Source organism: Echeneis naucrates, chromosome 14, assembly GCF_900963305.1.
Source record: "Echeneis naucrates chromosome 14, fEcheNa1.1, whole genome shotgun sequence".
Taxonomy (NCBI): domain Eukaryota; kingdom Metazoa; phylum Chordata; class Actinopteri; order Carangiformes; family Echeneidae; genus Echeneis; species Echeneis naucrates.
The window spans coordinates 6,020,250-6,036,786 of record NC_042524.1 but is presented as its reverse complement, the minus strand read 5'-3'; the positions used below and the strand labels follow the sequence as shown (position 1 = coordinate 6,036,786).

Genomic DNA, 16,537 nt, shown 5'->3' with positions numbered 1-16,537 from the left:
CTTGGTATGGTGTAGGCACTTCCTGCAGTCTATTTGCTATCCCATGCCAACATAGTGTGTAATGCTGTTTTCATAAGAAATACGAGCATGCAGCTGAGGCCCAGTGTTGTCCACTGATCCACAGTGTGCCACCAGGTCAAAATTCTCGGTTTTAGCCAATCCCACTTGAGTGTGACAGTCAGTCAGACACTCAGATGGGACAGGCTGAGTGAATCATTGCTCTTCAGTGAAATTATGTCTCAAAAATGGTAAAATATTCTTGATTCACTGTGAAACTGCGGCAGAGGACATTAGAGTGGGATAGGCAGCCTTTCAATGCGGCCCAGGACACATTTGTGTTCATGCTGCTAAAAGAATGCGGTCACATGTGGCCTGAGTGTTTGTATCTCAGATGTTTCCTCAGAGCTGTCCACTTGTGATCAGACCACCTGGGTCAGATGTTAATACCAGATCTGAAGAGACTATGAGGAAAGATTTGCCACAGGACAAGTATGGCGTGACAGACGTTTTCATGTTTTCAGCTGGCATTGTGACACTAAAGCGTGATGTCAGAAAAAAGGCATGCACCCTCTGAGGGTTCACGTAGAGGCAGTACAAAGCTGGATTAACTGGTCCGGTGTCAAGCAGTGGCGGAAGAGTGAAGCTTATCCTTCTAATAGTTTTCAGGACATAAATTAAGAACTACAGGGCATCTCATTCTTATAGCATTAACCTCTACACACATTTCCAAACACCTCCACGGCACATTAAAAAGAAAAGAGCAGCTTGTGGTTGTGTTGCTTGAGGTTTGAGATGATGATGTAGCAGGACCAAGACACTGTCCTTGATACTCTGGTCAGGATGTCAGATGGGCCGGCACTGATAAGGACTGATAAATGTGTTTGCAATGGCGACATTATAGAGAAAATGCGGGGCGCGTGGAAAAGAACATTTCGGGCATGGCTCGGATATTAGTGATCCCACATGTGCAGGACCATTTGAAATGAAGACTCTGAGCATTTGCTGAAGTGGGTTGATTAAGTAATTGAGGCAGAATTATGTCATGAGACATACACAGATGGACACAGACAAAGGTTAAATATACCAATTGTGTATTTGTCTGCACATGCAAAGTTAAAATTGATAGACATGCGTTTCATATCAGGAAATGCAGCTGAGGAGTGTAACGTCAGATGAGTTATGCGGTGCGATGTCACCGGTCACCAGCAGGCCCCTTCTCATGACTCATAACCACCCTCGACACAGAAGGGAGAGGCTTCTCCATCCACGAGGGTTGAAACAACACCAAATCAAGAACAGTGTCCTACAAAAACACTGTAGTACTGTAACGCACAGAGGGGCCATCCATCACTGTGCAGCGAAGGGGGAAAAAACAAGGCCGAAAGACACGAGGGATGCAGGAAACAGCTGGGTCAGGAGGCCACGGTGGGCGGAGCGAGAGGCCTGAGTGGTCAGAGCACTTTGGGTGTGTGTTTGTGTGTTTGGGGTGAGTGGCCCTGTTTAGTGTCGCCTAAACACCTGAGAGTAAGATTGCGTGGGAATGCCAAAGTCACACACGATCTGCAGTGATCTGTGAACTCATGAATCAGAAGGTAATTTCTTTGTGATGTTGGAGATAGAATTTCAGATGCAAGGGCATGAAAACGAGACAATCTCGAAATACACGTGCATGGCAGAGTGTGTGTGTGTGTGTGTCACTCTCACTGTCAGATGTTTTCTATTGAACTTTCCTTCAGGCAGACTGAAGTACGCAGAATGAGGTCAGTGTTTCACCTCATGCCAGGCATAGTCTGACATGACACACACATGCACACATTCTTACTTTACTGTGGACTGCCAGAGTCGGGGCTAACGCTCCAATAAACAAAAAGAAAGAAATTGATTTTTTTATTTTTCTTCTTCTTTCATCTTACAGGTCAAAAGTTGCTATTTGTAAAAGGTGTCAAGAGGAGATTTCAAAACAGCACCTCAATCTCCTGTCAGTGGCTAACACGTTATAAATACTTTTTCATTTATATGTAGGATTTCAAATATTTAAATAAATAGCCTATTATCGCCATACAGCACACCACATAAATATTACTTGTTCTGTTAGCACTGAAGCGCCAGAATTGCACGACTACGTAGACAACCCATTGAAGTATGCAAGTCATAGCTATACTGCAGTTTATGTGCGGTGCATGTTAACAGTTTTTAATGCGTTGGGCCATTAGTGTGAGTCCGGCTAACTTTGAGAGAACTGTGGTGTGGAAAAAAAAAAACAACACAAAACTTTAGACATCTGGAGAGCTACACTCAGCAACGCTTGTGGGAAACTTGATTTTTAGTGAGAGTAGACGGTCTGTGAGTGGACGTTCATTTCTTCATTATGGTAAAGCTGATCTGTAGATAATGTAACAGTACAACTACTTCAAACTCGGGCCAACTACGTTGTTTTGGCCCTAGTACATCGTTTTTATGATTTTGAGCTTTGATGTTAGTTTTTATAATACATAAACATTCAGTAAAGTTGACAGAGCTTGTGCATTGTACACTGTTCCCATGCTGTATTTGTCTGAAATGTAGGTTGACTCACAGAGTAAACTTTTCAAAAGTCAGTTATAGGCCTTTGATAAGCTCATTAGTCCTCCGTGAAAACATATTTTTTGTTGATGCAGCTTCAGTTTGTGTAATCAAAAAGGCCAAAAACATCCAAATCAATCTGTGGATACACTTCCCCTAACACTCAACACAAACAGTCTGTCACATCCTGCTTTTGCTTTTCTTCCATTGGTTTCACTTTTTGGCCTCTCAACCTTTTTTCTGATTACCACATTACTGTCAGCGTCCAGACTGAAATCCTCCCAGAGTCGTGTATGTTTCAGGCCCATAGCATGAAGACCCAACTGATTGAAATGTATCTCTGTACTCCGTTTCATTCAGGCCATTCGGCTCCCCGTTTAGCAGACGAACACCCAGCCAAGGAACCTGATGATGAGTCGTCCTCTGTCATCGCCACAGCATCAGGACGGAGGCTGCAGATGGAGCAGATTATGACCAAGAAATCATCTCATTCTCCTGCTGACATCATCACAGGGGGCCAGTTAGACCGAAGGCTCGTCTCACTTTGTAGCCGGTCAGATAGCAGTTTACACTTCTGTGTGCTGCTCTACTTAGCACTGATGTAACTTCCGCTGAAGAAGTTCATGTCTCCCAGTTTGCCATCTTTGCCTCTCTGGTTGGTCGCAGCCTGAGAGATGGTGATAAGTTTGCCGATGTGACGATGAGGAGGAGGCTTTATTTGAATCTGTAATGACAAAGGTTCAATCAGTCAATGAGTATGTTGTATGCGTGTTGCTGTTTTTCACACCAAGCTCGTTTGGAATGGTTTATAGTTGTCTCTCGCTCCTCGTTTGGTTCTAAAAATGCCAGTCAGTCTGTTACCACACCACCTGAAAACGTAACTCTTGAACTTCTTCCAAGAGAACTGAGGTGGTGTTGAGTGGAGTGAGAACATGATTGTGCCAGCTGCAGGAAATTGCACTCAAACTCACCATTTTACAGGCATATGGGGCAGACTGAGAGACACCCGAGAGCTTGCAATTACTCATACTGGAGGGTCTAATGTAAAATGATTCATGATGTTCACTGTAATCTTACATGTTCTGACATCGGACGATAATAAAGGGAGGGACAATATGATGTACATGTTGGAGAAGTCACTACAGTGCTGTGAGCAACATGTGAGTCCAGTTGCCTTTTCAGTCTCTGGTTTGAGCTTAGCTGGACCACAAAGACTGAGGAATCTAAACCGTATAAAAACATGCTAATGAGGACAACATTAAAACAGTAAAGAAAACAAACTGTTCCCAAGAGAAACAGGGACGATGACAAATAACCAGGATAAGAACATTTACTCAGCGTTTAGGGACAGATATTCTCAAAAGTATTGTCAGAGGTCTCATCTGGAATAGATTAATATTGTTTCATTAGCTGATGGACACAAATGGACTCTGTCCCAAGTCAATCATGAACAGCCGAGCAACAAGATGCAGATAGTGCCTATAAGGACACAGAAACATATGTATGAATGAATACACATTAAATCATACCTGGAATAGCCCCTCAAATGTTATTACAGTACAGTTAATGTATCTGAACACAGATACACCACATATCTTTAAAATAGAGATAATTCTGTGATCTTTACAGCTGCAGCCAAGAGGTGAGTTCCAGTTTTTTCTCCAAACAGTGTCTCATTACAACTCGGGAGTGTCCGTCTTGTTTCACAGCACTCAGATTATAAGAATAACAACCACTGGATCTTGAATTAGACCTCATGTGTATGCCATCAATCAGTAGCCTGTCGTGATACATAATATAGTGCTCAAGTGGTTTGTGTAACTACGTAATAGCATGATGAATGAAAGGTACAACTTTTCAGCTATGCCGTTTTGGCCCCAGGAGAGACGTGACCTTTCTATCAGAGGAGATATCTAAAGAATCAATCAGACATTTATTATTATTTAGCATGTACAGTAAATACCAGGAGGTTTGTGAGTCCCTGTCACAGTGAAACAGTGCAGGGCGACCGCTGCATGTGCTGATTTTACATATCATCAGTACAACCTGAACTGAAGCGTCACCTTCGAAGAGCAGCTCCAACACTTGTGTTTGTCCAATCTCCTCTGATATTAACCAGCTTCTTGTCATTGTGATTAATGTTTAAAATGAATATCTAACTACCACGGTGGTAGTGGACAGATGGCAGGGCCGAACACATGATGATACACAGTCACAGTCTCCCCAGATCACGACCACAGAGTCCAGACTGACCGCAGGGCTCATGTGAACGGGCCAAATGTGACAGAAGTGAGAAAGTTTTGATACCAAATAAATGTCACGTAGGTAATACACAGCAGGACCACCACAGCTCCAGTCCTGCCTGTGGTCTTGGCAGACAGTTCGCCGCTGACAGCACGAATGCTGTTTCAAAAAAATGTGCTGTGGGAATATCTGTGCCACCATCCATTCTTACTTTCACTAGCGAGTTAAGTACAATTTAGAGGTGACACAAATTAAAAGGATGAAGCTTGGGTATCTATGTCTATTGTGCCTGGCGTAAATAGACGTAGTGGAGTCTTAAATCATACAGCAATGTGGAAATGAGAAAAGATTACATCTGATCAGAGTTTCCACCTTCTCGTGTCATCAGTCATTTGGCTGTTGCAGCTCCAGTTCTGCAAAAAGACACAAATCACGTTTTGGCTGCTCAGCATGTCTCCATTTAGCAGAGGCAGCATTCTGTTGTACTGACGCCATTATTTCTAAAAAAAAAAAAAAAAAAAAAAAGAAACACTTTTAACTTTTAACAGACTTAAATTGAATTGACTGATTACTTCTACTCAGTATACTATTGAAGCAATGACAGTCTGAAAGATGTTTGACTTTCTCTTGATGTTTTTGTAACATTAATCCTGAATTTAACTGAAGACAATTTAACAGCGTCAGCTTCTTTTAATACTGGAACATATTAAGAGCAGTGATTTCTTCTTGTTGTTTGAACAGTTGGAAGCAAATGTGTGTGTTTCTTTTTGTTCTATCAAAGTAACTGTTATTGTTTTCATTTCTCCACATTGACCAGGATACTGTGTTTGTCACCTCTGTGGATGCACCTGGCTAAACCTACCAGCGGGCAGGGCGACGAGATGCGTGATGCAGCGCAGAGCAGGTCCAGTTGGAAAATCCAGCCTTCATCAAACACTCACGGTCAATAATGCCGCACACACATACATCAACAAGAACTGTAAATGCAGACGGTGAAAAGCTCAGCTGTCAACAAAAGCCAGGCCTCATGTTGAACCCTTCCATGCAGACAGGCCTGTCCGTGTGTATGAAGTTTTTAGGGTTGAACTCACCAGGTTATAGTAGATTTGGACAAGAGTTCATACAGAAGCTATACTGCAGTAAAGGTCACTTACCTCTCCCAACTTTTTGCGTGTGTGAGAGAAGGAGGATGTTGCTGTCTGTGTTTAGAACAACACTAAACCTGCAAACAGTGCACTTCCAGTCAGTCCCGTGTCGGTGCAGAGCAGAGGGCTGCATGTTGTCTCCACAGAATTGAGAGAGAGACATGAGGCAGAGAAAACCTCAAACACATTAAAGGAACAATTATGTGACTGAATTACCAGGATAACGATTCGAGACTTACCAATGTCTCTGCTCGTGCTTTAGAAACACGTTTAAATGGAGACATTTCTAGCTGAAATGCACAAATCAAGCACATAGAAGTGTGTATGTTCATCAATAACTGTTAGGCCATTTTCTGTTAGAAGCTGACCGTTTGCCTTTTGCCCAGGGGGCCAATGAATGAACGCAGTCATGCACCTAATGACTCATTCAGAAACTGGGCTCAATTCATGCTCACCAGAATAGATTCATGGCTTGTCAGATGACTTAATGCAGCAATTACAATTATCTGTTTCCAGTCTGATTGTCTGAACCCAGAGACTAAGAGCATAAGCACTAAACTCACTTGTCTTCTCCACATGGACATCGGCGCAGTGCTGAGCTGTGTGTGTTGCCAGTGCATGCCACAGTTATGACTGTAAAGTGTCTTGACCTCTGAATCTCATCCAGAATGCAACAGGAGAATTAAATCACTGTGCAGAGAAAGAGAGAAGCAGCGAGGGGAGAGAAAGACATGACACAATTGGACGGAGCTGCCACTCAAAGGTTTGGCAGCTGAATTTATGAGCTCTGCTTGTGGCACATACCTGCAATACGTCTTCTCTCCTGACCATACATAGAATCAGGCACAATCAGGCAGTCATGATATAAATACTGAGCTGAGACATTTTGGCAGCTGGAACTGTGACCTAAATGCTGAAACTATGAACAGTGTTGACAGCTGTTTCTTCGAAGCAAGAGAGAAAATAAAACTAATGAAGTTACTGAAATCTTTTTATAGACTATCTGAGCCCAGCGGTTCTCAGTGCCATTAATCATATACGGTGACAGAATGCCCTCGCTGCATACAAACTTGTTTGAACTCCAGTGTTACATGGAGATGCTTTTCTGTTATTGCTTTTATCGTTAACGTCCAAACAGCAACCGTCGCTGTTTGAACACAGTGGACCAGGACTGGAGCTACTGACCTGTCCTGCCCCCCCCCCACCAATCACACTGCCCTGCAATTAATCACCTGGTACTCACCTGGTCAACCACGTCCCATTAATGGCTCTAAACTACAGCAGCCTCGGTCTGAGTCCATGTCTTTGCTGCATGTCACCTCTCCTCTCTTACTTTCCTGTTTTTATTTAAGTTGATTATATGACAGAAATTGGTTATTATTGTTACTGTGAAAATTGCTAAAGGAAAATGAATCATGACTGATTCAGCAATAGTTACTGGAAATGCTGTTTTTTTTTTATTATTTATTAATGTAAAAATAAGATTTTTTTTTTTTTTTTTCATAGAATTTGTCAGAGTAGTACAAAGACTGAGAATGACATTAGAGCCAGTCCTCCTGGAAATTGTAATAATGGCTGCCACAAGTAAAACAAAAAAGGAGGCAAGGAAACGAGGACCTGAGATGTTTAACTGCAGAAATGAAAATATACACACCACTTGATACGACCCAGCTGTTGGAAGTTAATGAAAGCATTTAAACTTTTCTCTAGTAATTATTGTTAATGTGGGTCTAACAAGCTGCCTACATTTGCTCCATGTGAGTTTTGTTTTTTGGTGATTATTTCTACAGCAGAAAAGACTTGAAGTTGACTTTTCTTCATGCTTTCAGAGATATCGCTCTGTTATCTTTGGCTGCCCCAGCAGACTTTGGGCCAGAGCCATGACCTCACTGCATTGTGGGAAGTGTCCGTATATTGTGCCTCCATCGCAGATTAATTGAATCATGTTTTTATGTGTCAGTGCAATAACAGGGATTCGTGTGGAGATGGCTGGGATTCCCAGTGGCTCTCAAGGAATGTCTTTTCACAGTTAACTACTCAGCCCCTGTAAATCTGAAAGGAGTATCTAAACATCCAGGACGACGCTGAGATTAGTTCCAATTCAGTTTTCAGCACTGACTGACGTTCAGAGAAATCCTTAACTCCATCCAACACAAAGCTAATCAAGATCATCAAAAAGAGCATTTTATACAGTGACTTTAATAATTGGCTAGAACTGCTGTTATTTCTACAGTAATGTGTCAGATCAGTGCGTCAGCAGTGGAAGAAACTCACATCATCCCATGAGGCCTCTTAGATTTTCTCCTCTAAATGAAAAACTGAAGCCTCTAGACAGAAAAACCAAAACCTGCAAATCGTGACGCTCCCTCTTCTGCACTTCTGCACTGAAAGATGATGTTTTCATGTCAGAGTCCTGTCTCCTTTTTACACCAGTGATTACCCACCAACCTTAGTTTCATCAGCCCAGTAAAGTTGTGAAGCTCAGATGAGTCCAGAAACCCTCAGATGCCTCATGATGTTTTGGATTTTGAGAGTCACAGTTGTCTCTACAATGTTTATCAGCTGGCAGCACAAACAGTCACACAACTTAGACATCTCCATTTGTAGTCTGACTGGATTGATCGATATCGTTCAGATGAGTCTGTTGCCCTTTCAGCTTTATGAAGATCAATAACTGTTGTCCGTCATCTGGGCTCTTTCTTGCGGAATTAAATGCTTCTTGTGAACGTCTTAAAAAAAATAGCGTTTGGATGTTATTTATAAGTCAGAACCTGTCGTGTTGGTTGACTGAGCTGATGAGCTTATCGGAGGGGTATCCAAACAGTTTTTATGACTCAGGATGATCAAAAACGATGCATATCATATTTCTATATTATTAGATGAAAATAAATTTCTGCTGATCATTATCGCCACTTCTACGAAGATCTGACCATATTTGACAAATTTAAACATAATCCTGTTAAACTCAATGAAATTGTTTGACTTTGAGTCATAAAGGGTTTCCTCCATCTCAGCCTCAGGTAGTACCAAGGGTATCACCTCATACGTCAAAGTGCAGAGCGAGCCCCGTCGTGCAACCCGGAGACGGCCTGCTGTTTGATGCACCATTTAGAGGGAGTATTCACTTTCAGCACAGCCTCTATAAGGTCAGGGGGGGTGGCAGCGGGAGACAGGAAAGATGATGTCACCACCCAGGGAATATCTTTGAATCCCTCCCTTGGATGTATAATTTACAGCACATTAGCCAAAGTAATACCATATTGTTACCTATGACCCCCTTTAATGTTTAGTGTGTGTTTTTGGTAAAACATGTTGCACTGAACATGACTCTTGTGCCGCTACATGCAGGGTGACACAACTGAGCTGCCTCAGTGTCACACCTTCCACTCAGCTGCGTTTTCTTGGTTCATATATTGTACATGAAACTGCTACAGTATGTGTACATTTCACTTTTTTAGAAAGACGATTAGAAATTTCAACATGAGAATAACCCTAAAAGCGTGACCTGCGGACCATATTAAATTATTTTCCATCATTTCACAAAGGACAAGCAAGAGGTGAAAATGGAAAATTACAAACCTCGTGTGCAGATGCAAAACTAATCATTTGTGACTCAAAGTCAAAATATTCAGTGGAGGCTAATGTCTGACATACTGGTCAGTGAAACATCTTCAGAAAGTCTCAACTGCCTCATATCAGCAGCGGGACATAAAACTACATTTATTCACGTGCTGTTCTCATATACGTGATGGAAGTCCAGTTTGTTTCTAACTGTGGTGCTGAAAATCAACACAACGGCTACATTAAAATGGCCTCCACTCTCACTGACTGAAAGAATGACTCATTTCTTGACACATGATCCAGAGGAACCTTTTCTAAATGAATACTGAATGATTTATGCTCCTCTACGTGAGGGGGCGGCTCAGGGCTCAGTGATGTAACGGCTTCATGTCTGTCAGGGCGCAGGCGGCCGGGCTGGTTCCACCAGAATAAACAGAGTGAACTGACACTTTCCGCTCATGTTCACTTCAGGCATACATTATATAGAATAAAGTGCTGCTTTTGATTTCGATCATTAGCCATGACGGCTGATGTTGTTGGAAGCAGGAGAGTGAGAACATACGATAACTACACCTGGCAGTGCTTAGTATGATGGAAGAGAGTGAAACTTTAGGAAAAGACAAGTGGCAATGTCACGCTGTTGAGACGCTGTCACATGTGGACCAAAACAAAACTCTGTGTGTTAAGGATAAATAGAAGGTGTCGCAGTTTTGGCTCCACTGGCTCATTTTGGGATGCTGAGCTGAGGTGCTAACAGTGAGGATGGATTGGGTCCACGTCCTTAAAATAGAATATTTCAGCTCAGTGGCTGAACCCTGACAACCCTGCTTTCACGAAGGATTAAAATCAATGCAGAAGAGACAGAAGTATAAGATTATTCTTTTTCCCTGTGAAAACTGGCACTGACAACATCCATGATGCAACTCAGCTGATGCCTGTGCAGTCAGATAATCAGGTGCATAAATTCAGTTAGTGGACTCTCAAGCTGCAAGCCAACAGGATGAAAACTCATCTCTGTCTTCACACACCCCGAGGAGTTTTCTATGTTGTACTTGTAATTAATATCAAGATAACGCAGATCCAAGTGTCAGATTAAATCTCTGAAGACACAAAACACCAAAAAGATATTTATTTCACATGTGCATGAGACTCCTCAAGACCATTAAACAGACAAAGTCAATGGGAACACCCTTTTATATTCCGACTGGAAATTAAATTCAATCAAACTAACGAAAATATTCCATTGAACTTGATCAAACCTCTGAAAAGAGACAGAACAGATTTAGAGTGAATCAGTCGGTTTACAAAACAAGAAACAGTTGGTCATGAATCCAGGTGCATGAGTAAATTTGTAACAATAGTCAGAAGAGCCAGAAAAACGTGTGGATAATCCCAGATGACACTGAGATTGGGAGCAGAGTGATGAAGTCATGAGTGTCATGACAGATGGCTCTCATCCTTTACTCCCTCAGTCTGGTGCTGAACTCTTGACGGTGGTCCAGGACGCCTTTGGCAACCCTCAATATTTATCAAAGTATTTTAATTCCACTGCAATAAATTGTTTAAACGCAGAGGAGCTGAAGGATGAAATACGACTCCAAAGTATTTCAGGCTCAAAAATCTGCCATGTTTACATGAAGCCAAGTAACCCTCAGTCCCAAGTCTAACCCTAACAAGCAGCTGTGCTCGGCGTCTGTGCAGGTTTACCAGAGCTGACACGGCTCGGACCCTTGTCCCCATGTCTGCTGATGATTTTTAGACCTAAAGCAAGTTCACTGATGTAGTGTGGCTGAGGCCTCATATAAGGAGAAGTGTGAATGGTAAATTAAAATCTCAGCCGTTTTCTGTAAACTGTAAACGTACGCAGAATAATATCATCTAACTAGAGCCACAAAATAATTCGAGTGTGGCAGAAAATGTTTTAGCTGTGTGTCTTTGTGAACTCCGTTCAGACACATGCGGCTGTGAGAGTGAGCACAGACAGTCCGAGGCATACGGGGCTCGGAGGATAACCATCTCTGGATAATCATCACCAGCTCTGCAGCCCAAAAAGGGGAACACTTTCATTAATCCCACAGTCAATTCACCGTGGAAACAAACACATTAGCCTGCCAGTCTATGACTCACTAACCTTTCACATTGAAACCGCAAACGTTAGCAGAGCCGAGCTTTTTCCTTTTGGCCCGGCCTCACCCTTCCTCGCTTTTTGCTACCACCACTGCGTTATCTCGCTTTTAACTTTTAACCCTCAGTGTTGGTAGCTGGGGGAGGCAGAGACTGGCTGACCTTGTTGTTTTCACAGCCTGCACAAGAAGTCTGAAGGAACAGATGAGCTGGCCAAATAAATAAGAATATAAGAATAGACAAAAGAAGACTAGGCCCAGAATACGTTGTGTATTCAATGTGGCTTTGTGCCTTCCTCAGTCCAGGTCGTGGTGCTCTTTGTTGGAAGGTAAATCTTCCAGATACCGTCCTTTTACACACAAACACACACATACATACACATAAGATGGCTAAATAATATGTATGGCAAACATCCACCGTCTTTTTATTTACTCACACAACAGTCTCAAAGTACAGTTCAGGTGTGGAGAACAGGAAGATCTGTTTTGTCTGTCAGGGAGGCACTGTAATCATTTTGTCTGACATTGTCGCCTTTTTTTTACTCTGAAAACAACAAACTTCTTGTCCCACAACAAAAGTTCCACATTATTTCACTCGACTTTCCCAGCTTGAAAACGATCCCATGTACAGCTCCTAAATTCAAAGATGGGTTTGTTTGCGGTCATGTAGAAACTCTCCAGTCTACTCTACTGAAAAGCATCATATCTGGGGACCAATAACTGGATGAGGGCCAACCTTAGCGCAGCGTGTTAATCTGAAAATATAAAACTTACAGATTAAGAGTTCAGTATGTTATCATAGAAAACATGCATGTTTAATCACAAGCTATGTGCTATCAGGATTCTTGATAGCACAAAGTCTTATGTCACGACGGGCTCAGTTTCACACGATTCAGAGCTGATAACTGATTATGTTATGCCTCTCATATATGAAAACACTGGCTGTATATGTAATTAGCTATGAATGTGATTATCTTTGGGTAAATATTGTAATATGGCCATTGATACCATGTGAGCTGCACTTGCCGGCTTACCCACAGATTTGATAAGAGGTGGACCTTATAGCAGAGCACACCATACAGGTTTTACTATCCACTATAGTCCATGTTGTTTAACGATGACTGGTGGGGGCCAGCGAATGCATCAACTCTGTTCTGATGGTCATTTAGCAAGACAGTATTACAGAATACGCATTGATATTATGAAAACAGTTGGTACTATGTGAATTGTCTCAGTGTTCTTGTATGAAGGAGACTAATGCTGTAATTCTGGCAGAGGTATAGTAACGCTGCACTGCCTTAAATGGGAACAGAGACCCAGATTGGTGCTTTACTACAACATGGCTCTGATTAAGGCCAGATTGGTCTGCCTGTGGTTGGTTCCAAGCCACAGCCAATTCCTGCTCTGGGACACGACCGTTAACATTGGGCTATGAATACATCTGTGCGAATCTCTTCCCTTTATATCTGTTTTTGGTTAGGCTCCATAAGAGCTATGGTTGTTGCCAAATGGCTCGATACGGTATTATTCATTTTGTGCATTTTGTAAAATAAAGGAATATATATCAAAGTGGACAGAAGAGTTAATGGAATGTTGACATTATTCCACCGTACAGATGTTGAAGGGATGCAATTTCAGTTCATTGAAATATGTATTTGCAGCACACATTTTTGCCTATTAGTGTATATTTTCTTGACTTGAACTTGACTTGACTGGAACTGCACCTCAAGCACAACCCTAAAAAGCTGGAAGCATAACTGTGCTTTTTATCTTATTAACTTGAAAATTATCATTTTAATCTCCCCAGAGAGACACAATTGTTTTCCAGGATAGTTTGCCATCTTTCTGAAATACTTATCAGTAACGGGATTCCCAGAAGGCAATATTATCGGATCATGTTGGATTCATCAGCTTGAGAAAATGAGTTTGCTCCACTGAAACACAATTCAGTCATTCTCACAGATATCTCTCTTTCATTATTAACAATAAGACTCTCATTAACTTAACCTTTTAAATGCAGCATCATGAGCTTCGATGTTGTCCCGTTGTTGGTTGTCACCTCATGTCTTCTTCAGGATGATATGTCTTCACAGTCAGTCCTGTCTCCCCTGTAATCCTGTTTATTTCACTTAAAGAGAGGTGGCGTGAGGAAAACCATCTGTCGCCCAATGCCACTATCACGCTGCAGCAACATTTTCATAATCCATCACAGCTGTCTTTTGCTGCAACAAGTTTATATTATTTTGTCTTCATGCTTAACATTTTGGCTTTTGTCATTCATTTTCTTAACAAAGAACAGCCTCTTCTCTTCTCTGCTACCATCTTGTGGACGAAATTAAAATGTAACTTTTTTAACCCATATTTGTACAACTGCATCAACAAAAAGGAAAAAAGCAGGTTTACTTTAGAATAAAATGACTGGCCTGTTTTAGAAATGTTAACAATGCATGACAAAAGCACTGTTATAGTTTTAGGTCACTGTGAGGTTTTTAGAGGAGTACAATCATAACTATCAGGTCTTACATGTGGTTGCAGGTGCAAACCTAAACTACAGACAGACAGACATAGGATTTATTTCAGGAACACTAAATCAAAAGATCTACACACAATATCAACAGTAACCACATTATAATTAATTTGAATAGATGTGAAATATGAAACATTAAAAGAAAAACAAAAATGATTTATAATAATAAATGAATACAGAGTGCGTGGCTTATAGTCAAAACCTATAAAAGTGTTTAAGTGAAGTCGGGAAAAAAACAACAAATCTTTATTTTCGGGACACATGATGAAATGAATTGCTCGACAGTCGCACGCTTGTCACGCCGCTCTCTGAATCCGAACCTCCTCGCTCGCCGTAGTGACGTCATCAAGAGAAGCCGCTCTCAGCAGCATGGAGGATCTTCGTCTCTGAAGAATTTTTGACCTTTTAAAGTGTTTTCCTTGTGACAGTGTTGGTGAGTTTATTTTTCACTCCTGCCTTCGCCGATAATCTGTGCTGAAACTGCTGCTTGTGACTCAACGTGTTTCTCAAATAATAATAAAAAAAAAAGGTTTGAGCCTAAAAGTCGCTGCTGTTTTTCTCATCCTCTAACATATAACGTGAAATTTGGATGTTGTCAATGTAGAAATACTGTAATTCACATATTTGAATCAATTATTATATTATCGTGTTGGCTACGATAATATAATAATTGATTCAAATATGTGAATTTTAGTGCAGGCGGATGGAGGCAGCGTTGGAAAGTAACGCAGTACTTTTGCTGAATAAAACAGAAGTAAACAGACGAAAACTGAAGTTGTAAATGATATAATACTGTATACTGAGCTCAAGTACCACACCTGTAAACTGTTCATCTGTCACGACTAATTTCTTCTCCCACTGATCACGTCAGGGCCCCTCAGTTTCATCTGGTGTCCCTTTGGAGGTAAATGCTACACATACTGTAGTAGTGCTATAAGGTTTATAATTCATTCATTATTTGTCATTTTGGACTTTTCTTTTTGATTCTTCAAAGAGTATCAACCTGACAACACTTTTATTTGAGATTATCTAAGAATGCAGGTCATTCAGACTTCTACTGTATGGTGTTGGTTCTTCTGCTAAAAGATCTGAATATTTGTCGGTTTGTGTGGGTATTGTGATGTGAAAATGTTCCGTTTGAACACAAAATGTAAACTTTTCTTGGTCTGTGCCACAGGTTTCATTACTACTTTCCAGAATGTCGGTCAAGCAGGCATCAGTTCATGCCAAATGGATTATCGGCAGAGTCATAGGCACCAAGATGTACAAAACTGCTAAAGTGAGAGTCACGAGGCTGGTGCTGGACCCTTACCTGCTCAAGGTGAGGTTTTAAAACTGCTTGTACATACCAGATGGAGGCTAACAATGGATGCTGGTAACATTGTGGTTGTATTGCTGACGTAATATTTTTTTTCCCCGCCTAGTTTAATAAATGTGGGTAAGATATCCTACAAACATTTCAGTGAATCAGTGGTGGTGTAAAGCAGTACACGTATAAGATATAAATTTTATAAAATGTTACTTTGGAATGCAGCAACTTGTGCATTTGTCGTTATTAAATGAATGATAAGTACTTGCACTAATCACCTCAGTGTCACAAATGGCCAAGAACATATTTTCTTTTCCTAATAATGTCAGTCTTTAAAATTTAAAGCTAAGCATTAATTCAATACCTGTTTATAAATGCAGCATGACATTACATGCTGTGTACGGAATATAGTTTTAAAAGTCTGTTCTCTTTCCTTTCTCTTAGTACTACAACAAGAGGAAGACTTACTTTGCCCACGATGCTTTGCAACAGTGCACTGTAGGAGACACCGTGCTTCTCAAGGCTCTACCTGAGCCCAGGTCCAAACACGTCAAGCATGAACTGGCTGAAATAGTGTATAAAGTCGGCCGGGTGGTCGACCCGCTGACAGGAAAGAGCGTTGCGGGAACTGAGTTTGTGGAGCCCCTGACTGACCTTCCACTCAGTCTGGAGAAGGAAACAACATTGACAGAAAAACTGCAAGATCTCAACATCACTGCTGCCTCCAGTGGAGCGGACTCCTCCCCAGCCCAAACCCCAGCTCCATGACACAAAACTCTGTTCATGTCAGCTTAAACTGTTCATGTAAATATGAATTTATAAACCAATTCTAGTTTTTTTTTTTTTTTTCACATAATATGTATGAACGCAATTTCGTTGCTTCCCTGCTCGGACAGTTTGAATTCCTGGTACATTTATGAAGAACATACAATAAATTGACATTGAGAACAAATGGTGTTATCAACAAACATGCATGCAAGGTGCAGAGTCCTGCTTTCAAAAGACGAGTTTTGAAATCATGAAGTCATAAAAAATATGAACGCTTTTCATCAGTAGAGGGTTCATA

General features: G+C 41.3%; 1 protein-coding gene across 3 annotated transcripts; it reads left to right on the top strand.

The window, feature by feature from the left end:
- The first annotated feature begins 14,508 nt into the window (after positions 1-14,508).
- mrps17 (mitochondrial ribosomal protein S17) lies at positions 14,509-16,421 on the top strand. 3 transcript variants are annotated; one of them, XM_029519891.1, is made up of 4 exons: positions 14,516-14,595; positions 15,034-15,066; positions 15,340-15,483; positions 15,916-16,421. In XM_029519891.1, the coding sequence occupies exons 3-4, from the start codon at positions 15,361-15,363 to the stop codon at positions 16,237-16,239; spliced, it is 447 nt and encodes a 148-aa protein (XP_029375751.1). In that variant the 5' UTR covers positions 14,516-14,595; positions 15,034-15,066; positions 15,340-15,360; the 3' UTR covers positions 16,240-16,421. The 3 variants fall into 3 exon arrangements, with proteins under 3 accessions (XP_029375750.1, XP_029375751.1, XP_029375752.1); XM_029519890.1 differs by lacking the exon at positions 15,034-15,066 and having other exon boundaries at positions 14,509-14,595; XM_029519892.1 differs by lacking the exon at positions 14,516-14,595 and having other exon boundaries at positions 14,609-15,066.
- The last annotated feature ends 116 nt before the right edge of the window (positions 16,422-16,537 follow it).

Coding starts and splice junctions, on each gene's coding strand:
- mrps17 (XM_029519890.1), top strand. CDS start 15,361: ATGTCGGTCAAGCAGGCATCAGTTCATGCCAAATGGATTATCGGCAGA. Junction 15,484..15,915: donor TGGACCCTTACCTGCTCAAG/GTGAGGTTTTAA, acceptor CCTTTCTCTTAG/TACTACAACAAGAGGAAGAC.